Here is a 24023-nt window from a genome sequence, read left to right as displayed (position 1 = left end):
ATGCTCTGTAAGATGTTGCTAGAACAGGTAGCACAAATGTTAGGCCACACCTGCCGCTACAGAGACTGGTGCTGCTGTACCACACCTCTATTGCAGGCAGATGCAAAGCTGAGAAGATGCAGAGAAATACCTGGTAAGATGGTGCTAAAATAAAGTTTAGCAATGACCATGTCGACACAGAGGCTGAAAATACCTTTGCTTTTGAAGACAAACGCATAACACCGCTTGTAGTCCATGCTGCTCACAGTACTGTTCTCAGACAAAGGCACTGCTATGAAGTGCACTTACCTGGGGTGAATTATCACAGCGAATTTTAACTTAAGACCTGTTAGTGGAAGACCCATCGTGTGGGAGACCTTGCCCCTGGGGAGCAGGGCAACGCTAGCAGAAGCCATGCCTGCCACTATTTTTCCCTAGCTCTGACAGCAAGAAATCAGGATTAGTTGGCAGCATGAACTCCAGCTGCCAAATCACAGTATATGATATGTAGGCTTTTATGACAAAATATTACCCCAAAACTAGTGGCATAAAACATTTCTAAAACAAAGGAGTTTTCATTGCAATCTGAGAGCTCGAACCAGAACCTGTTACCGTCAGATACCTCCTCCTCCCACCAGCGCCTTGCTGAGAGAATCCCTTTTCATTTATGTGATGCTGTAGCGGAAGCCTTTGGTGAAGTCTTTTGCTTCCAGCAGAAGTTATCACTCCTTTAGAGAAGTAGCAAGAAGAGAATGAATGGCTCATTCGGTCCTTAATCCAAGAAAGCCTCCAAGTTCCTTACACACAGGGAAATTACACTGATTTTGGTTCCAAAAAAGCCAGTATTGTGTTTAGTAAAAGCTGAATGACACAACATGCATAGAAAGAATGTAAACTGAGCCTCAGTCACCTCAGAGTTAGTTTTTCTATAATTTTTATTTCAACTACTTAGACAGAGGTAGGTTAAAGTTGAATGGAAAAGCTTGGGATGCCTTGAATCAATAAAATACACCAGGATAATTTCGTGCCTCAATTCACATTAGAGCTGCAAGCATGAAAAGATGAACCTTCTGGTGAAGTACATAACTGAGCCCACATGAAAGCTTACGCTGATCAAAACTCAGATCAGAAATAAATTGACTGACAGGCTCTCCACTCCCACTCTATGTGCTATTTTTAAAATCCAAACCTTTTGCCATTACCTATATTGGGTACCTTCCTCCTCTGAAACTGCACTTCCCCCCCCCCTCGTTACTCTGCCATACGGGGATACCTCTGTGACAAGATTTAATTCGTGCTAACCGCTCATTTCCCGTTCTCCTCGAACTCACTTCAAAAAGCCACCCGTAGATGGCAGTGCTCACAACAGTTTCACCTGAAACACCAACTTGAACCGAAGTGCTGTAGCAATTAAAGGAAACACGGCCCTCCGATTGTTTTTTTACCTTGTTTCGAAGCTGTTTTACTAGCATAAAGTGGTAGTGCCCAGAACTGGTTAAAAAAGGGAAATACTACAAAATTAAAAAGGGGGAAAGGAAGACTTGGGCTTTAGTCCCCCTTGCAGTAATTAGAAGTTTTGAAAATACAGGGGGTTGAAATGAGTAAGTTACTGAAAGCATAGCAAGATATTAAGTCTGAAATTTCGTCAAAACCTCAGGTTTGCTTAAAAAAAAAAACAAACAACAAGGAAGTATTTCAGACAACTATGAGTGCACAGCATAGGACCCAAAAGGAATTAACTAAGTAAAACCACCCCATTGCGATTAACTTCAAGAGTTGACTAACGTAACAAAGCCATGACAAATAGGGCTAGGTGGAAATTCTGCTCCAACAGGAGAATGCTGTGATCCGGTCAGGTCTTCATAGTCCTCTTGGACCCATAATAAAAATTTCTCCCACAACAAAGAAGAGTAAATGAAACTTAGTTCAAAACTTTTCATACAGATCAATACACAGACAAGTAGACAATGAAAAGATTTATTTTTTAGTCTTCAGATAAAGTTTCAACCAGATTGCTATGAAAAAGAAAGCTGTGCACAAAGAGCCATACCATCCAGCAATTAATTGTCCATGTTTTTACATTCCATGACTGACAGATGACTACACCTCAGAACAGCTTTTCTGCATGTTCTAAAAATTGCTTGTAACAAAACCATTCCCCCGATTCCAGCGATTTAGCAGTTTTGCTGGTTTACTTGAAGGTGCAAAACAGAATGTACTGAACTTGTTTTGGAAAATTAATTTTAAGCTAAATTAGTACCAAAGCAGCAGAGCATTTTATGGCAGTCAAGCACGTGTATCAGCGGTTTGTGGAATCAGTCTCTTCTTTCAGCAACAAGAAAATTTCAAAGAAATCAGTAGATTTGTCACTGATCCAGTTTCAAGTCTTTGCCCACAAGCATTGAAGTGACTGGGTGCATCGAGGCTCTATGCTCCAGAAATGTCTTGACAGCCAGATCTCGAGACTTGTCAAAACTGTAAAGATCCCTGCAAAAGAAAAAGCGGGGGAGGGAGGGGAAGCTCCATTACAAAAATCTATGAAAATAGTACAATGGGGATTTTCTTGATGTTTTCCTTTTCCCCTGAAAGCCTCACATTAAGGTGCATACTGGGAGACTAAGATTTCTTCTATTAAAAATAGTCAGCAAGTGGAAAGCGACCCTGAAGATAAGATAATTCTGTATTATATCACTTCAAAGCATAACATAAATACACGCACAATGTCAACTATTATACATTCCATTATACTAAAAATGCCAACAGCATGAGCTCCTACAATTTGGAGATTACTTTTACCTAAACAAGGGTCGAGTAAACTTCATCCTGCCCTGGTCTGCTGCCATTTTTAGAGCCAGAGGAATAGCTTCTTCCCACTTGGACTGGATGCAGAGGCGCAGCCATCTGGGAGGGAAAGAAAATTTACACTTTTAATTTGAAGTGGTTAGTTAGCTTATGATTCTGTTCCCATAAACACTCTGAGCAGTGCTATGCTATCAGGGGAATGAGATTCTAGCTAAGGTCAACATAAAATATTTCCTGTCTGACTAGCACATTATGCAAGTGGACTTCTCTATAAAATAGGAAACCATTTTTTCAGAGTTTCTCCAAAATGGTCTGATTATTTTCTGCAGCTACGTATTTCTTTTATATTACTGTAGTGTCCAGTTGCATCACTTAGAATTAGAGCTGAATTATATAGCACTTGTCACATTTGACCAAGTGATTAAAAAAATAACCAAACCCAAAAAATCCCCCAAAACATCACCAGCAACTGGCATGTGCTTGTTTTGTTTTAAAAATTAGAAGAAATTGATTGTTACAAGAAGTAACATACAGTATAGTTTCTAAGATGGAATAACCGCCACTATTGCAAGAGCATCCAAATACAAACAGTAGCAACATATGCAATACTTAAAGCTACTTGTGAAGATTACTTACATCCTCAACAATACCTTTAACAAGTCATGTGTGTGAACACAATGTATAAATACAAAATAGAAGAAATTAGGATGCACAAAACTTTGTGATAGCATTGAAATGTGACAAAAACATTTCCAAGTTGTGTTTATTAAAAAAAAAAAAACCAAACCACTGGCACATCAGCAGAAGAACTGATTAAGTAAGTCCAGAAGACCTGCTCCTGCCTAAATTACCTGAAAGGTTTTTCAGGCATGTTTGGTCACAGAGAGGCTCACTATTTTATTATCTGATACCACCCCCAAAATAAAAGTTACCAGGTCAGCAGGTTCCTTTGCTAGCATGACAGATGAAAATAAAGCACAGCTAATCAACCAATCACTTCCAGTTTTAATACTAGACTGTACTTCCCAGACTCATAAGGAACAGAACACCACTCTGGCTAAGCACACCTGCACGTGTGCTTACAGAAAAAAATGCACACCACCACCAACACCCCCCAACCCTGCACCAGTTGAAGACAACCTACATACTTAAGCAGCACGACAGTTTTATAAAAGCATTTAAGGTTAGAAAAACGTCCATACTAGAACCAACCTGAATCTTATTTCAGAATTATTTATAGCATTGAAGTCATACACTTGCTGCATTCGTTTGACATGTGACAATGGCAGAGGAGCCTGAAAAAGGAAACTGCATAGTCAGAGTAAGGCAGAGGCACCCTTCAAGCCACATACTCCAAAAATAAACACGTTCATTGTAAGAAGATTGATGCTACAAAGGAATTAAAAAGCTTACCATGACTAATATTTGTATTTGTTTCTTTCACCTTCTCATAGTATTAGGGAAGGGACAAGGAATAAGTGTTAGCAAAATTCCCACATCCAGTACTACCGAAACATTCAAAACTTGAAGTACTTCCATTCTGTTTTATTTACAGCTTATTCGCTCTAGCATCAAGTACAGACAAACTCAAGTGCCTTATAGTTTCGTTTTCACCTTTCAATCTAAAATACTCTGTATGTTGCTCATTAACTGAAGAGCCAGACACCATCAAGGAGTCACAGCTGAAGGTTTTAGTAACTATGTATGGTAAGAGTGGGTTATTTTAGCAAAACTTAAAAGAAAACGGGCAACTGAATTCCAAAGCACACTTGGGCTTCTGTGTCTGCTTTTGTGATACTAGAGTCAAGTTACCCCAGGCATGCATTTACCTCTGCAAGCAACAGTGCTAGGAACTCAATCAACTGATGAGATGACATTTCCTTCAGGTCTGCTGAGCTGAATGAGTTCAAATCGGTCTCTTTTGCCTAAAAGAGAATGGTTACTGAAGTTTTAAATAGGTATTTCAAAGTACAGTGTTTGGACACCTACATTTACTATTGAGCCATTCCACATAAGAGAGATACTAATTTGTATTTGTGCAGGATGTTACATGAGGGAAAAGGGAGGGACTTAAGCAACTGTCTCATGTTTGGTATTCTTCACTGCAATTTTCAATTGTTTTCTCTCCAGTGATCTTTTTAACTTTAACAGAAAAACAGTGGAGATAAGTGAAAAATCAAATACTTCTTCTAGAAAAAGTAATATTGGGAAGAAGAATCATAGAATAGTTTGGTTCGAAGGGACATTTAGAGATCAGCTAGTCCAATCCCCCTGCAGTGAGCAGGGACATCTTCCACTAGATCAGGTTGCTCAGAGCCCCGTCCAGCCTGACCTTGAATGTTTCTAGGGGTGGGGCATCTACCACCTCTCTGGGCAACCTGTTCCAGGGCTTCACCACCCTCATTGTAATAGATTTAGACTGGATATAAGGAAGGTATCTTCTCTCTTAAGAAAGTTAAAGATAGCATACATATTGTGAAAAGCCACAGAGCTAACAAACGGAAGGTATGCTGAATTCTGTGAGTTGTATGAGTCATGGTTAAAATTTTAAGAAAATTTTATGTTATTAGTTACTGATTATGATTTATGTATTTCAGTTTTTGATGAGAAACACATACTAGCTCCAGTATAATGTAGGGGAATTATTGCTAATACAATATAATCAGTAGAGATACCTTGCCATTTGTTTTTAAATCAAGCCATAATGTCAGGGTTTCAAAAAGAATATTCTCAGTTTGGTTACTACATACATACAGCAAAAAGCTGGCTGTGTGCCTCGTTAAAGTATGCTTAGCACTTCATGTACAGAAGTCACAGCAAATCCACAGACTCTATGATGAAAGGCTAGTCTACGAAATGCAAAATTCCTGGCAGCCATACCATCACCATAAATATGTTTTCTCTCAGCAAACAATAGGTTTTAGAAGAGGACAGCTCACTCTGAGAACTAGCTTTTCAATACACAGACACATCAGTGCTCTTTAACCACTCACTTTGATCCATCTTTGGCTCAAGGCAACACAAGCATTTGTTAGTGTCATATCATACCTGTCAAATATTAAAAACAAAGGATCACACTTTGGAAACACAAAAAGCTCTTGTAATATTTTCATGAGAATGCTTAGAAATTATTTTCAAATGGCTCCACATTTGTTCATTGTAGGCTCCAATGCAATACTGCAACACAATTTACGAGAGGTCTATTATAATGGAATACATTTTGGTTTTTGTTAGAAGCACTTTGTGCATTGATGGCACTATCCCTTGATCCCATACACTCTGAAAATGATCAATACTTCTGAGCATATATATGCTCATGCATGTGTTATAGCTTACAGTTGGAAAGAAAATATTGTTGTAACAAACTGTCAGAAAAAAGAATCTCTCCTGGCAACTTTCAGAGCAAAGTGAGTTTCCACTAGAATAAAATCTTGAAAATTCTATTAGCAACATTTTTCCTCTTATATACACATATGTCCTAGTACTATGTGGAAGTTGATATTTGTGGGAAGACTTTCACCCTGTTTACAAACTTGTTTATGACTGTTTGGAAAAACCAGGTGCTTTCTGGAGAAGGAAAAGATGAACTACAAAAGAATGCAGCTTACGTAGGCTTCACTGGTGGCATTCCTGGAGCATTAAACCATGAGTTCCAATCCACTTTATCAAGAACATCTACCTACAAAGCAATGCAAATTCGTATTCAATTTTAGATGTTATTTTTAGAGAAAAGCATACAATACGAAAACTAGTTTCAATCGGGCTTGTTTTGTTTCTTTAAGATCCCTCCAACTACCCTGGAGAATCCTACACAGATTACTTAAAACCAAAATATTCCCCTTCTAGAAGAAAAAAAGCATCATAATGCAAACCCATCTTTGTAAGATGCCAGACTACATCATATTAAAATCTTGATACAAAGAAAAAGACAAAAAACTGATCCTTAAAGAACTGGTCCTGAGCTAAACCGTAGTTTCACACAATTTAAAGGTTCAAAGCAATTAGTTTTAAATACTACCCAACCTTATCCTTGAAGTAGGAGTACAAGAAGTTCTTCCAGTCCTCCGTTATTATGCTCTTATAAGCAAACTGCTGAATGTAAGCCTTCAAGAAGCCAATGAAGACATCTAACAGTTAAAACAACGAACAGGTTTAGTATCTGAAATTAAACGGGAAACAATAATATGTGAAGCCTGACTAGCACTTACCTGGTCCTCCAAGAAGTTGTTCAAGGTAAAAAAGCAAAGCAAAGCCTTTCTCATATGGAACAGATGAGTAGGCAACATCAGGATCCACTTCATGCAGATTAGGGATGAGGTTAGTTACAGGATTGTTATCTCCAAGAGTATTTATCTGTGACAGAGATGCAAGAAAGTCTATTCGTCTAGGAAGTCAAGCACTACTATTCCTATTTATAAAAGTATAACCCACCCAAAACTAAGGTGGCCTCATTTCAAAGTGTTCTTTTTCATGAAGTTCTGAATCATATGTACAAAACAGTTTACTGAACTTTTTTTAATTTGTTTTATCAGTGTCTGATTGTGGATCAAACAAAAAAATGTGAGGATCAACCACACTGTGCTCCAGCTGTCTCAAAGCAGTTAATTACTGTCATGTCTGTCATAATCACGAGCACCTAATGAACTATCTATATTTATCCCTTTATTAACAAACTATTTAAACTACTTCATTTAAAAGGGTGATATAAAGAATAAAATGCAACATGAAATATTCGTAGTAAACCAAATAAACTGCATCACCAAACTGAACAAGAGGGCTAGAAATAATCACAGGCTGGAAATATAAGAAATAAAGTTTAACTATGCTACCTAAACACAAAACTAAGCAACCCTCTGTGGCAGGTGCAACCTGCCCTCATAGCAACTGGGGCTTTCCGACTGCTTAAGCAGAGCAGCCACTGCTGCTTTTCATGCCCTTGCTGCACCGGCAGATGGAGCCCTCGGGCTCCAATAGGAACCAGCTGCGACCAGCTGTGACCACAGATCAGATTCAGCCAGGGTATAAATGGAGCCCTGCCCGAGGGGGGGGAGGGGGGGGCGTAGAGCTGGTCCTCCTAGGGGAAGCGGGTCTGCAGTCGGGGACTCCCGCCTTGGGTCAGGATGCTGCCCAAGGTAGCTCCTCGAGGTTGAGAGCCCTCATCTTCTTAGGTGAGTGCACATTTTGGATCCTCATTCTAAAAACCCTAAGAATTCTTAAGTTGGCTGTGCAGTGACAGTTCCCGCCTGGCATCCTGAACCTGTGATTAATTGATGTTCATTGGAGCACTGAATTGACCTTACTTGAAACAAATTTCACTGAAGTATACTATGTGATTAGTTTATGTTGATAAGCCTACTCTACACCCTCCTAGACAGTAACAGATTAGGAATAGTCTCAATTGTAACACAGTACACAGGAAAAAAAAGAAATTGGCTACTTGCATTAGGCACTGAAAATTGTGATGGCTGTGCTTGCACATAATTTTGACAGGCTTTCAGCTGCTCATGAATATGCTAACAGGTAATACTGCGATTTACCCAGAACAAGAGTGTCTAAAAATGCTCATCCTTACAAAACAGATTAAACCAGTTCAAAAAGCTTCATCTAATCTGAGTATATTAAGCTATTACCTTTTGAAGAGATCGTGTACCTTGGAATTGAAGTTGTTCACCCTCTATTAAGAAAGTGTTAGGAAAGCTGACTAGATAAGTCTTATTTGTGGGAAACATTAAATCAGCTTTATTTTATTTAGATATATGCTTAAACACAAAGTTATCATAACTTTAAAAATATTTACCGTATTCTGCAGTTCCCTCCAACCTCCTAGGGCTTTGAACTGCCTGAACTGCTCACCAAACAGCCGACCAATAATCCTGCGTTCCAGGTATACAGTATGTCCCTCATTCAGCCTGGAAATACATTGATAAAGTCAGCACTGGTAGGAGGGCAAAATGAATTAAGGTGGTCTCTTTACAGATTAATTCTAAAATATGATTTGCATGGCATTAAACATCACACCTACCAAAAATGCTCCCATGTTTTGTTTGTTACTAAGTTTCCTGTCCAGCTGTGAGATATTTCATGAGCAATCACCTGAAACACAGAAAACAATGACATATCTCCATATCATAGACTCCTCTGGAAAACAAACATCAAATCCCAGAAAGGAAAAAATCCTGATGGGATTTCATTTACTGTACTACATTCCCAAAGCCATTAGCATTCACAGTTCTGTAAACTTAGCCATATAAATTTTATTTAGAGGACTAACACTACCCTACCGAACCTTCTCCAGAAATAATTTTGAATGTCCAGCCTGCAAGTCAGAGCCACACTGATCAACAAAAATAATTCCTCTGGAAGCACAGTGCAAGTACTGGTTTATGAAATCACATTCCAGAATACTGGATCCATGCCAAGTGACAGACTAGTACTACTTTCCCACCTAAGCAACTTCTGCAGTGCTGGGATGTTCTAAAGTACCAAACAGGAAGAAAACAGTCACCCCTAGAAGGATAATGACATATGATACATTATAAAGTATCCATGTCAAATATTTCAGTATTCTTGGGATATGAAAATCTTTTTTTGAGCAGTATATCAGTCTAGTAGAGAGACATATGAGATAGAACAGCACACAACATGATAAAACTGCACACAAAGTGAGTTCTAGGGCATATGCAGACATGTAGAGGAAGAAGTTCCCTACAAACAATTTCAATGAGATCAATTCAGTTGTGGCTTTTAAACATATCTTTACACAGGACAGGAAAAGAGCTACTGAGCAGCTAACTTCAGTCAGCCCCCTATGCATACAGGCACCCATGTTATTTTCATCTGTTCCTTATATAAAATAGATATGTCTCCAGTTTTCTGGAGTTTATGTAGCACTAAAACTCACTTGGTAAGACTTCTTGAGTTACTGCCTTAACTTAATTCCCCCAATAATAAAAAAAGACCAAGTTTTCAGGTATCTACTACAGCAGAAGTTAAGATACAACTTCAAGTTGTGTTCTGTCTTGTACTTACACTTGATAGAGATCGATCACCTGCCTAAAAAAAAAAAAGAAAAAAAGACAAGGCAGTTGTCAGTTCAAGTAAGACTCAAAATATACCACTCAATGCAGCTTTATGTATGCTCCCTAACTCCAAAGGAGGCAGGAACATTTACAGTTGTTTCTAGGGGGAAGATTAATCCCATTTATGGATTAACATCCACCACATGATGGATAAGCAAGCCCTAAGGGAAAGCTGACTTTTATCAGTGTTACACTTACCAATAGTGTTGGCGTTACAAAAGTAAGACAAGGATTCTCCATGCCACCATAAGGAAAAGAAGGTGGTAAGACTAACAGATCATACTGTCCCCATACATAGGGTCCCGCTAAATCTTCCGCTATTTTCAGCATAGCTTCAGTCTGAAATAAGAATTCACATTAGTCTCTGATGTGACTCCTGACGGCAAACACTGAACAAGAAATAAACCATTTATCCCATACTTCTTTCTTTCACCTTGGCATGCCCCACATGCAAAATGAGTACAAGACTATCAATATTTATTTTTAGTAGTTCTTTTGTGTTGCGATACAACAGCAGCATTTTTGGGGGCGGGAAGCAGAGAAAGGAGAGCTACAGATGAACAAAACACTGAACTACAGTCTGTTCCTTTCCCAACACCATGTGAAGCAGTTGCTTACAAAACATTTTTTTGTTAATTACCCACCTCAGCAAATTCAAAGGCTGATTTATCCACCAGCTCCTTTTCAGCCCACACCAGTGTCCTTGGGCCAATCTTTCTGTTGAAAGTAAAAATGCCACAATAACACTGTAAACTAGAAATAATTCTGTGGGAAACTAATACAGAGAGCATATGTTTCACTGTGCTCATGAGTAACCCATGTCACTGAAGAAACTCATTAGAGAGTCTTTGTCTCTTTTTCCCCTTCACTGCTAAAGTAAAGCTTTAGAAAACAAGACAAACCACATACATCCACTGTTTTGGACAAATATATAGGAAACACATTTACAGATTTTAAAATGTAAAGCCCTAATATAAAAGCACTCTTATGGGCTGGATTAACACATCCTTGTGCAGATGAGCAATGAGGCTGAAGCTATAATTTTCTGCCTTTGGTACATGACAAGGCTTATTGGTTACCTGTGGAAAAATATACTATTTCCTGAGCTAGAAAAAGCCCTTAGTGGTTCCAATCAATTCCAAACTCTTTATGGTATTTCTTTAACTTAGAACAAAGCTTATTCTATAGAGAAAATTATGCAAGAGTGAATCAAGATACATGCAGTTTGATACAAATTAACAGGTTCATCGAACCTCTAAGACCTTTTAAAACTAGAAACAAGACCAAGAAACAAAAATATAACTCTGAAGATTTATTATTAATATTTATACTTTGTGCAGATTCACTCACCTGCTTTCTAAAGCTCCAACCACTAAAGCAATCAAGTAGCAAGGTATGGGAACCTAGCAGAGAACACGAGAAAAAAGAAATCTTATTTGTAACGTGAGCTATCAACACCACTGATGCAAAGAAAAAACAAAGGTATGTAAATAAAGAAGTCTGCCCATTTCCTCCATAGTTTCCTGCCTTATGTTATAATAAAGCCATTGTTTTCTTTCTCCCCAAATGGTATTTCTTTATCTACACGAAGTACTTGTTTCACAGATGTTTCATGCAAAGGCCACAAAATTATAAGTATCATCTCTGCTTGAAAAAAATTTGCATATATAAGAGCATACAAAAATGCCACTGGTTTGGTTACTGTTCAAAAGAAAGTCAGTTTTCCATATTAATTCCTGTTCCATCAAGTTTTATGGAAGGAGAAGTTAAGAGATACTGCTCAGAGAAAGGGCAGTTGTGTCATACAGGAAGATGCAGGAAGAGCTTTGAAGAATTCAAGTAAACAGAATATTTATGGACCAAAAGATTCAGCAAAATCAAAATATATGTATCTGATTTCTATGTTTTGAATTAAAATAAATTCTCAATATTTGTTATTTTAATGAAAGACATTCCAAAGCTACAGTATCTTTATAGATAAAAGCTTTCTCCTGGTGCTTTTGAAACAAAAGGGGTCAATACAGACATCCCTGTAGAAGTTTGATTTTATTTGACTAAACAATATTAAATAAGACAGACTTGAAATCATAATTACCTGGAGACAACATTTCAGAAAATTTTATTCTACCATTATCCCCAAACCATTTCAATATAATTTACTAAAATGCCTACATCATGCGTGCTTTAATTTTACGTATTAACCCACAGAATATATTCTTGAGAAGATTTAAGTCCATTGACTTGTTTTATGGACAAGTTATTAAAAGACTGCCAATATAACCCTGCATTTTGATGCCCAATTTGCTAATCTGAAGCTCTGAAATTACTTCAGATCTCAATGGCTGTTAGGCTATAAATTCCTTTTTACAGAGGCTGCTCTCTACCACGCTTCTTACCAGCCTGGCCATGCAGGAGCAAAAGAAGTAGTTTTAGGTAAGCTCAGTATGCGTACATATCAAAGAGTTTGATGCGTCTCCCCTTTCCGTCTAAGGAAACACATGCCTTTCCTAACAAATCGGTCTCATGGTTTTGTATGTTAGATGATGCGAATGTCTTCCTTAATGCATTTGCCTTTTTAATGTATATATTTTGTGATTGTGTTTGGCTTTTTTGTTTAACAAAAGGCATGCCTTTTCTAACAAATTAATCTAATGGTTTTCTATATTAGAAAGTGTAGTTTATTTCAATTGGACTAAATGTTATTCCTTGTACAGGTCCACCAAACTTTACAGGGTATTTCTAGATAATGTACAGCTCTGGATAACATAAAACATCGAAGCCTTATGCACTAGACCAAGAATGGCGAATGCTTTTGGCTCCACAGAGGTGGCAGAACACTATATTGAAGAGCTTACAGATAAAGTAACAATTTTCTTTCTCTTGCTCCCCTCTTGCCTCTCTCAGATTTCACATAGCAGCCAAATCAGCCCAACAGCTGCTGCACTTCAGAGTAGGTTCCCCTCCTCTCCTCCAGTCACACAATTCCACCCCTCCTTGCAGTGACTCAGTCCCTCAGCAGCCCAGGTCAGCTTACTAAAACAATTTCTTTTTTAAACTTGTGTTAACTTTATCTGCTTGTTCAGCAAAATTACCTAGGCTCACCAAGAGATCCCATAAACATCAGAACTGTGACCCAATAAGCTATGAGAACAAAAAAAGCCAGAAGAGTAAATTGAGACTGCCACTTTAGAAGCAGGGGAATCATTAAACTAGCTGCACCACTTCATAAAACTTCACCCTAAGAATGGAATCTTTAATTAGCTGGAGATACCTTCCATAAAAGTTTTCATCTTTAAAAAAACCAAAAAACCTGTGTTGTCAGAATTTGCATAACTTAAGTTAAAAATTGGTTCCAACACTCAGCTTCACTGCTAACATCTTGGTACGCTTAAAATTTGCAGGATCTGTTTTCCAAAAGTCATTCCCATGTTATTCAATTCCAAGCATTATTTCCCCAGAATCAGTGCAGACAGAAAAGGGTTTTGACAGTGCTAGCTTTGAGTACACTAAACTTTTTCAAAACTCAAATTTAGCTTTTCTGGGAATGCCAAAATGACCAGTAAACATCACCAGCACCTACTGGTTGACTTTTCAGAGTTGGAGATTCACAATACCTCCTATTTCTATAGTGGCAAAGACCCATTGTAAGTTACATAAGTTTGTTGACGACATCAAAACCACATCTGAAGTGACTGAACTGCAAGAGTTAGGAATAAGGCCTTAGGCATCTGTTTACTAGCCTGGAGCACTTACATTCTGACTGAAACGGTATATCTTCCGACTGCTGTCCTCTGGGTCAGGCATCTCCCCATCACGATTAGCACTCATAAGAGCCACCAACTCTTTCGGAACAGATATCTGAAAGGTTACCCGACTGTGAGGAACTCAATTGGCATACAGGATTATACAACATACTAGAAGCAGCAACAGCAAAAAGACTAGCCCAAATTTGTTCTGTTTTTAAGTCCTCTCTATGAGGTAGAATATAAGGCACATAGAAAATTTTGTCTTAAAAGCTGGCAATATTTAATTAACCAGATGGATTACCTCTGACAGAAGTTAAAAGGTTCATGTTCTTCACACTACTGAATTGTAATGTCACATTGTACGTCTTGCTTTTTGCTTCCCTAAAACAACCGGACTATTTATGTTAGGACTGCAAAGATCCCCTATGTACCAGAATATATTACTTAGGGCATATATGAGAGTCATTTCAAGTATTTTTACTTTACAGCACTCTTCATTGTCTTACTGTCAGCTTTTCCTGATTTAAGAACATATTTCTTTCCTACTACAGCACTTTTTTTTCTTCTGGAATTAAAGATACATGAATGAAAAGGGATGAGAGATATATATAAAAGGTAAAGCTAGAGAAGTGCCACAGGGAACATAAGTAGTTTTTGGCTCTTATCTCTGTTTTTATTTTAGACCATATGCTGGCAGCTACAAAAAAAAAGTCCCCATTGTAGTAGTTGTCTTTAGTTGGACACTCATGACTTATATTTATGTACCTCCGCATAGTAGGTTAGTTTCACAGCAGGCGTGTCTTGGCATGGAAAGATGGCTCTGCAGTGGGTAGCCTGGAGAGGGGTGGGGTGAGGGGAAAAAAAACCAAGCTAAAACATAACAATCTTTCTAATGCAGAGGACTATATATAAATAAAATTAATATATTTTATTGGAAATCTATAGAGCTCCTCCAGACAATTTGTTATCTACAAACCAATACTTGTATCACTTATGGCTTATAGTAGTTTTCATAGTAAGGGTTTTCTAAATGAAATAATGGTAGGTAAGACAGATCAATAGCCACATATATTGACTGCAAAGGACTGCACATTCTTCAACGAGAACACTGGAGAGGGTAAAGCAGTTCTGGATTTATTCAATTGTAAACATACAACAAAATCTCAGTAAGTCAGGACATTGCTAAGTGTTATTTGGGACCTTTGATAAACACAATTAGAAATTATGGGCTACTGTACTACTAGCCTTCCTTTCTGACTCTTAAGAAACCAGGGGGAATTACATGTTGTATGTAAACAACAAGTTTTAAAAAAAATAAAACAAACAAAAAACAAACAAAACCAAAACCACTAATCTACTCAACCTGACACTGGCTGAAGAGAAATGGGTATTTCTTCCCAGAAGTTTGCTCCGGAGTAAACCACTGGAGAGCTGAAGACTTTGGAGAACTTTCAAAAGCAATTTCGACAATTGCTTCTTGTCCCCTGTGCAATAAAGAATATAGTCAGACCGTTTTGACACAACTCCCAATCACTACTTAACTTCCCTTACAAAGCCTTCTAGCAAATAGGTCTGCAGCACTGTCTCAAAAGCATTAAAAATAAGAACAAGTAGCATATCAAACACAACTTCTCCCTTTCAATTATGATAGCAAAAGTTAGCTGGTTTATTTCAATTTTAATGCCCCAAGGCACTTTTATTACTGTTTTTACTAACCAGAAACTTTTCCTCTCCCCTCTTCAAGGAGAAGACAAACTTCTTTAAACCATTTGGACCAGCTACATACAGTTTTGTCACAACTATTTAACATTGTATACGTAAGTGTAAAAACCCCACTGCAGTAAGCAAACAAAAAGGGTATAAAGCCTAGATGAGAACATACGTACATTAATAACATAGGATTTGTTATTTTGTAATAAAAGAAGTAGATTTTACAGCTGATGTTATGTTCTGTAAGTATGATCCTTAAGTAGAACCACTACCACACCCACCCCATTACCCCTCCCCGAAAGCAGTAATTACTGGAAAACCCTATTAACAGTAGGCTTAGCAAGAAAAATAAAAGATGTTCAAGTTCTATTCAGGGTTTCAGAACTGGTGTAAAGTAAAAACTAACCTGTGCAAGACAGGTACTAGCTTGCTAACAAGAGAACACATGCAAACCTGACACATTTATACTCTTATTCTTTAAAAACACATCATAACCATCACTGACACCAAAAACACACAGAAGTACTTGCTGCTGTTATCAGAAAGTCCCAGGTTATACGTGCAACTCTCTGGAATTAACACTCCAACCATAAATCAGAAAAAACTTCAGCTAATCAGAGGAGTTGGACACTAGATAAGCTGACTGGGGATACATATCTGGTTTATAACCAGTATTCCAAAGTACATATTTGATGAGAAAAGAGAAAATAATTTGTATCACCATAAGTACATTGCTTACTGAACAGTCAGACTTTCAGGTCTAACTCCTATCCTTTCCTATCACTGTTTTACTGATATTTACATAGGAGACTGCAATAAAAAAAGAGCTAAAAGGCAAACAAAACAAACAGGCCTATGTTTCTGCTGTGGCATGTTCAAGTACTTTGTTCCATTTCATTTCAGGTCATAGGTGTTTCCCCAGAAGGGACAGTTATTGTATAACATTCCTTTCTCTTCCACATTAAGTGTTTCTAAGTTTCACTAATTCAGAGAACAAACAAAAACCAAACAAATAAAAATTTGGGTTTGTAAAGGTAGTAATTAGTTTTGAAAACAAAACAATATGAAGCAACATAGTATAGAGTTTTATTCAAACAAGGGAGCCTCCTTATACAATCATAACTTTCAGCTTTGGCACGTGAGACACCATGGAGTTACAACATACAAAGCAAACAGTCAAAGTAGTATTGTAATTTATCAGCAACTTTTCAATTCGTTCATTAAGTTGAATTCATTTAATTCAACTTAAGAGGTAGATTATAGTTAGGTTCATTCTCCGTCATGCTGCCAAAACTCAGGTGCCAGTTTTTAGGAACTTGGGCATAGTGTACTCAATACACTAGAACTATGCTTTCAAATAATAGAAGTTTTATCTAACTGTAGTGACAACCTGCAGTTCTTACAGAAATGCAGGATCAGCCCTTGTATAAAAAAAAAGGCAAACGGGGTCTGTAACTCCATATGTGCCATACCGTGGCAATTCTCAACATGACAAAATTCAGGTAGTTGAAGCAGAATGAATATTATTGATGAGAATCACTGGAAAAAATCATGATACATTACCCGTCACTTCACTAGTTACATTAGAAAGTCATTTTGTACGCGATATAAGACCTGGGGATGGGTATAAAGGCTGCCAAAGTTTTGGCAGCCTAATGAAGACCAACTATTAATTTAAATCTTAAGATAACGCTAAATAAATGCAACACCCTAATGTATAGGTCCCTTTGCAAGCTTTACCCAACCACCCTACAGGCGGACAAGCAGCTTATACAGTGCATTCTGGAAACAACCTAAAGGAACAAGCAAGAGTGTGTACCTTCTCAGTTCAAAGGGAAGCGTGATTTCCAAGGGGGTCCCCTTGAAACTGTGCTTTTCTCCAAAAGCAAATTTTGCATCCTGGCCATTTACAGTCACTTTAAATACCTGTAGGTCTTTTGTATCCAACACCTGTAATGAAGCAAATATCACATACTTATTAGATAACAAATAAGTGACATAGCACTCATCAAATTTTAAGCACGAGAGGAAGAAAGCCATCTTCTGTCCATGAAAGTTGAAACAGGAGTTTACCAAGTAAACTCTAAAAAACTTCACAGTGCTGCTATGAAATGAGAACGATAGAAAAGACCCTGCCAAGGTTTCCACGGTGGAAATAGCTGCTATAAATCAAGACTTTCATATAACAGAAGATGAGTTAAGCAATGCTACACGAGTGAAGTTTTACTTTTTAACACTATGGATTTTGTAAAAAAATGAGCACCAATCACAAAAGGATTTTATGGAGCCAGAATGAAAAAAAAGCCCACAAACCCCAAACCCCACTTTGCATGTAAAGCAAAGCTAACGAGGTTTATACGTTTATCCGCATAGCTAACCGAGAAAGGAGCTGGCGTAACAAAGCACACACACGCTGAAAAGCCACAAGAATAGTCTACCCATAGTTTATTCCCATCTCTTCAGCAACACGCTCTTCGCCATTTTAACGGGAAAAAGACATGTTTCTCCCCTTCCCTCGCCCAAACCGCAGCAGGCGGGACAGCTGGGCGGCCCAGGGGCGGCGAGGCGCTCGAGCACCTCGGGCGGCAGAAGGGAAGGGAGAACCGGGTGGGCGGCGTGGGCCGCCCCTCACAGCCGCGGGGGATCGCGCCTGCACACACAAACACAGACCCCTCTCGACCCCTCCCGCCCGCGCGCCCTGCCGTTACCAGGCAACGCAGCGCCTCGCGCTCGGCGCGCGCGGTGAGGGCCGCCGTGCCCCGCAGCGCCTGCGCGCCGAAGTCAGCGCGGCAGCGCAGGTAGAGGTGCCGCGTGAGGCAGCACGCTGGGGAGGCGAAGGAGCTCACGTCCGCCATGACTCACGCGGCTTCTGCCCTCCACCGCGCGCCCGCGGCCAAGGTATCGCCCGCGCCCCGCCCACCGCGCGGGGCGCGCCGGGAAACCTGATTGGCCGCCGGGGGCGAGGGGCGGGGCGGCGTTGGGGCGCGAGCGTGTCGGAAGCATCTGCTGGCTGTCGGGGGACCGTTATTTGTACAGTTCCTCGTTAGTATAGTGGTAAGTATCCCCGCCTGTCACGCGGGAGACCGGGGTTCGATTCCCCGACGGGGAGGTACAGATACTTTTTCCTCCTCAATCCACGATGTACCCTTTTTTCCGAGAGACAAAGTTATTCTTTGTGAAATCAAAGCTGCTGCCAGACAGGCGCTGGAGTACCGCGGCTTTAAAACAGAAAGCGGAGAATAAGAACACGGCAGGGCCCATCCACCTACCTGCTTGGGGCGTGGGGCAGTGGCAGGGTGGTACCAGCTCAGCTGCTTAACTGAAAGAATGTGTGCGGAAAGTATTTTCAAGTTTAAATGGCTCAAGCAGCTGAACAGAGCAGTTAAGTAAGCCTTCCAAAAACATTGACTTCTTTTCTTAAACCAAGAGGGGAAAAAAAACCCAACCTCACCAAGACCTGTGAGGTAGAAGGGATGGGAAGAGGGAGAGGTCATGGCCGAAGAGGGAAGGTGGAAAGCCGAAGGCCATGTTCTGGAGTGCAGTAATACAGCCCCTCGTTTTAATCCTCAAAGCAAGATCTTTGGAGAGTGGGAAGCCTTAAGGCTGTGCCCAATCCCGCCTGAGCCTGTGCTTCCAGCCAGCAGGTCACTGCCGCCTGCTGCACTAGCTAACAGTACACTGCAAAACAACCGTCAATCTCCAGCATCCCTGCCTGCACTTAGTATAGTCCAAAACACTTTTTTAGGCGCTCACCCCTTTTTTGTTACCCCTCCTGCCAAAAGGCTGTATTTATTTATATGTTTATTTATTAGTATGTCAGCACAAGGATACTGAAAGAGTTCTCCTCCCTTCTGTGGGAGGTCAGCAGATGCCGAGCAATAAAAGCGATCACCCAAATTTCTCTTTCTCCAAGTCAGGAAAGCACACCATGGCCGATCACACGTAGAAGGGGTAAGGTATTAGGACCCCGAGACAAGAGGCCAAGGCACCCAGCTGCGAGGGGTGCGGGCTGAGTGTGCCTGGTGTTTGGTGTGGGAGGCCTGGAGGGCCTTGCTCTGGCCCTGGCTTTGTGCACTCGGGCAGTTCGGATAAGATTAATTTGATGCCCTCACCTGAGCATTGAAAGGAAATTATTCTGTACCATGAGTGACTTCATGGTACATGTCAACCAGACAAGCACAGCAGCATGCACTCAAATGAGACATACACAAGAAAAAAGAGCCAAGATCCAATTTGACAGCAAAATTTGGCAACAAAGGGCGATTGCTCTTGACAAAACATTTCTGGAAGCCATGCACATGTAATGCTGAATGCAGAACCTAACCTTTTCACCCTTAGAAATCAGTTCCCAAAACAACATGTCTTCAGCCTGTGTGCACATAGCCACAGGAGCAGTGCACCAGGAGCTGCGGGGAGCTGCAGGCACAGAAGGGGTGCAAGGCTTGAGGTACTGGTGTTTTCCATTGGCTCACCAGCTGGTGGCAAAGCCCATGGGCCTCCTGGGAGCATCTCACTGCCCCAGATGTCCCATCTGGATGTGACCCTGAGATGGGAATGTGAGAAGCACAGGAAGAAGAGGGAATGGGACATGGAGCATTGTTCACAGTGACACCCTGGAGCTTTGTATAAGCCAGCTAGCTGGACTAGAGCCACATTCAGACAAGCCCAGATAAACCCAGAGAGGAGAGGAAGGGAATATCAGTTGGTCTATTGCTGTGTGTATTACAGAAAGAAGAAAAAACAGCCCCAACATTTTTCCTTTTGCAATTTCAGAATTTCCTCCCATGCCACTTCCCTTTCTCAAAATCCACATGTGTCATCAGAAACACATGGAAACTGATTTTGTTTAGTAGCCAGTTTATCTCAAAACAGAAGATGGACCATAAAATAAGATGTAAGAACCATTTAGTAGTTCATTTGTGTTGGCATCCAGTCAGGCAATTTCAGCTGTCATAAAAGAATAAGAGATTAGAAAAGCAATTAATTCAAAGCAGAAATAGGCTGACAGTGCTTTGCAGGTATAAAAAAAGTCTTGCAAGCAACTCCATACCTGCTTAGTCGTGGTTTCTGTTTTCAGATTAAGCTTTCACATTGCACAAGCAAACTACCCTAGAGGCAAAGTTTTGCTATACACGTGCAGCTTCTAGAATCCCAGGAAGTCATTCTCATTTGTGTGTGGGCAAAGGTAAAAGGAAGAGGAGCAAGGAGCTCAGGGTGTTGAGCAGGGTTTTAGAGGGCTAACCGTTCTGCCCCTGCAGGGTGCTTTGTTCTCGCCTCTTTTCCCCTCGCCTGCAGTACCAAATCTTTCCCACGCACCCCCACAGTGGTGTGGCACCCCACCTGGCAGCATGGAGCCAGCACTGCTGGAACGCCAGCGGCAATGCTGGCAAGCCCAGGCTGCCTGCACCGCCTCGGACCACTGCAAGAATTCTGGTGCAGTCAGGCTGGCTTCCCTGTGGGCAAAGTCCACAAGGAGAGGGAGCCCTGGCAGGAAGCCTTCTGCAGTGTTTGCAGAAGGACAGTTTGAATAAGGGCCCTTACTAATGAAATCTGGAGGAGCAAATACTGCCATTTTTGCTAGCAGAAATCTTGCCCTGATTTGTTTTTCAAATGCCTGTCACATTATCCACATACAGCTTTCATAGAATCATAGAATCATTTTGGAAAACACCCTTAAGATCACGGAATCCAACCATTAACCTAACACTGCCAAGTCCACAACTGTCCATAAGTGCCACATCTACACATATTTTAAATACCTCCAGAGATGGTGACTCAACCACTTCCCTGGGCAGCCTGTTCCAATGCTTTTGGTGAAGAATATTTTCCCAATATTCTATCTAAACCTCCCCTGGTGCCAGCTGAAGATGTTTCCTCTCATCCTACTACTTGTTACTTGGGAGAAGAGATCAACACCCCCCTCACCACAACCTCCTTTCAGGTAGGTGTAGGGAACAATAAGGTCTACCCTCAGCCTCCTTTCTCCAGGCTAACACAACCCCGGTTCCTTCAGCTGCTCCTCATAAGACTTGCTCTCCAGACCCTTCACCAGCTTCATTGTTCTCCTTTGGATGCACTCCAGAACCTGAATGTCTTTCTTGCAGTGAGGGGCCCACAACTGAACATAGCATTCAAGGTGCGGCCTCACCAGTGCTGAGTACAGGGGCACAATCACTTCCCTACTCCTGCTGGTCACGCTATTCTTGATACAGGCCAGAATGCTATTGGCCTTCTTGGCCATCTGGGCACGCTGCTGGCTCATGTTCAGCCGGCTGTCAACCAACACACCCAGGTCTTTCTTTGCCAGGCAGCTTTCCAGCCACTCTTCCCTAATCCTGTACCATTGCATGGGGTTGTTGTGACCAAAGTGCAGGACCCGGCACTTAGCCTTGTTAAACCTTTTACAGTTGGCCTCGGCCCATCGATCCAGCCTGTCCAGGTCCCTCTGCACAGCCTTCCTAATCTCAAGCGGATCAACACTCCCGCCCAACTTGGTGTTGTCTGCAAACTTACTGAGGGTGCACTCAATCCCCTCATCCAGGTCACTGATAAAGATATCAGTAAGAACTGGCTCCAGTACTGAGCCCTGAGGAACCATACTTATGACCAGCTGCCACCTGGATTTAATTCCATTCACCACAACTCTATGGGTCTGGCCATTCAGCCAGTTTTTTACCTAGTGAAGAGTACACCTGTCCAAGCCGTGAGCAGCCAGTTTCTTTATGAGGATACTGTGGGTAACAGTGTCAAAGGCTTTACTGAAGTCCTGGTAAGCAACATCCACAGCCTTTTCCTCATCCGCTAAGCAGGTCACCTGGTCATAGAAGGAGATCAAGTTAGTCAAGCAGGACCTGCCTTTCATAAACCCATGCTGACTCAGCCTGGACCTCTGGTTGTCCTGTATGTCCACATCTTTTTTGATGTTTCTAGTCACCCCACTCGGCTTGCCACCAGGTGTGCGTCTTATTATCCTCACCTTATCAAAATCTCAGGGAGAGCTGGCATCAGCCTGATGGCTGGGAGAGAAGGCTGTGGCCAAACCAGCAAGACAGGAGTGGGCTGGAAAATAAACTACCGCTAGCAGCCTTGCTGGTCACACAGCATGGTAGCAAAGCAGCACCTAGTGGAGATCCAGGCTGGAGGTTCAGCCTGAGCGTGTTAACAGCATCTTGTTAAAGCACCTTGTTTAAGCACATTCAAGCCCTGCATACTGTGTAACTATGTATTCTGGTCTCTGTGTCATATCCATATGTGTATTTAACTAAGTGTGTTTTACGTATGCTGAACTCTGCCAAATGTTTTAATTAACCTTTGTCAAGAAGATTTTTGGAAGGCAAAAGATTGCTTGCAAACGTTGGAAACTGCTTTATGTCATTAGTAATGATGAAACACAAAGTTATGAGCACTGTGAATCTTGGAGCTTTTATGTTGCTGGTTACTCTAAGGGCAAGGAAAAGAAGAGAGGATCCCCTTAAACTTAACAGCTATAGCAATAAAGTAATGTTTTAAGCCTAGTTAAAAATAAATTCTCGGCAGTTGTTCTAGGCAGTTCCAGTGGGGAAACTTAAACAGAACCAGCTACTGCAAATATGCTAATTGTGTTCTCACTTAGAAGGAAACTAATCAATAAATAGGGTGATCAGGTAGAGCATAGTAAAAAACGTCGCTGTAAGTGCTCAGCAAGGTCTAACAGCAGGAACAGACGATGGCAAATTGTTCACAAACCTTCTTGCAGGTCAGGACATCCAATGTAAGCACGATGAACTGACCGTTTAGGAGGATACAAGCCCTCTACTCCACCTTGATCTCCCACAGAGACTCCTGGCACTAAACCTTTTGACTGGTTAGAGGAGAGGGGAGCATGGTTGCCCCTCAGAAGGTGCTGAAACAATTTGCATCAATAGCTGCTATAGGCTTCTGATCCCCACACATGGTGAACCAGCTGATCATATAAATTACAGAAAGCATCCTGGAAGAATTTAGTCTTAATTCGAGAGGTTTTAGCTGGTCATCATTAGTGTCCGCTAACTGGTGGCCCCAAGGACCCCAGCGAGCTCTGCAGTCTTCTCACTGCACTGAGGAGTCTGGCTGCTGGTGCCCCTGACCAGCCCTGTGATGGTACCAGCTCCTGGGAAAAGGGCTGCATGTGAGGATGACAGCCAGACTGACCCTGTCACTGCCACTGTCCTTGTCCTGCTCGCCTTGTGTGGGTGCTGCGGGGCTGTGCCCTTGTCCATGGCAGCATGGCCCTGCCAGCCCCTGAGGAGCAGCCTGCTCCCCTGGCTCCCTGGCACAGCAAATGAGTCCTTTTATTGAAAATTTCCCATGTCTTTACACAGGTCTGGGTCTTCAGGTGCTGCACGTTGCTGCAGTCCCACTTGGATCAGTGGAGCAACACTAATCTGAGCCAGATGGGACACTGACCTACCCATCAATTAAAAAACACCCAGGCCATCATCAGGCATTCAATCCCAATGCATGCTGTGGTTTTATGACTCCAGACTTGCCCATCATATTTCCACACTAGCTTATAATAAGGGTAAATTAGATGTCCAATTTTTTTCCAGTAACTCTTAACATATTGAGCACCTAATACTTGAGCATAATGATTTACTGGGAACTGTTTGGTTTTGTACATGAATGACCAGTAACGGATCCAGTTTCCTGGGACAGATAGGGTGGAAAATATTTTAAAGCAATATAGTAT

General features: G+C 41.0%; 1 protein-coding gene and 1 non-coding gene across 2 annotated transcripts; one reads left to right on the top strand and one right to left on the bottom strand.

Moving 5' to 3' along the window:
• Positions 1-1940: 1940 nt before the first annotated feature.
• On the bottom strand, positions 1941-18260 carry LTA4H (leukotriene A4 hydrolase). Its single transcript, XM_075080507.1, has 19 exons — positions 18025-18260; positions 17136-17266; positions 14970-15090; positions 14372-14440; positions 13614-13718; positions 11211-11263; positions 10505-10577; positions 10059-10199; positions 9811-9834; positions 8804-8874; positions 8579-8690; positions 6990-7134; positions 6805-6908; positions 6390-6460; positions 5775-5829; positions 4611-4706; positions 3994-4076; positions 2776-2880; positions 1941-2466 (listed from the first exon to the last, which is right to left on the bottom strand). Exons 1-19 carry the CDS (start codon positions 18169-18171, stop codon positions 2346-2348), a joined length of 1827 nt encoding a protein of 608 aa, XP_074936608.1. The 5' UTR covers positions 18172-18260; the 3' UTR covers positions 1941-2345.
• A 93-nt stretch (positions 18261-18353) lies between these two features.
• On the top strand, positions 18354-18425 carry TRNAD-GUC (transfer RNA aspartic acid (anticodon GUC)). The gene has a single exon. It is a non-coding gene; the product is annotated as a tRNA-Asp (tRNA).
• Positions 18426-24023: the final 5598 nt, after the last annotated feature.

Source organism: Phalacrocorax aristotelis, chromosome 1 (genome assembly GCF_949628215.1).
Source record: "Phalacrocorax aristotelis chromosome 1, bGulAri2.1, whole genome shotgun sequence".
Lineage (NCBI taxonomy): Eukaryota > Metazoa > Chordata > Aves > Suliformes > Phalacrocoracidae > Phalacrocorax > Phalacrocorax aristotelis.
The sequence above is the reverse complement of the archived record's forward strand: the minus strand, read 5'-3'. Positions and strand labels throughout refer to the sequence as shown.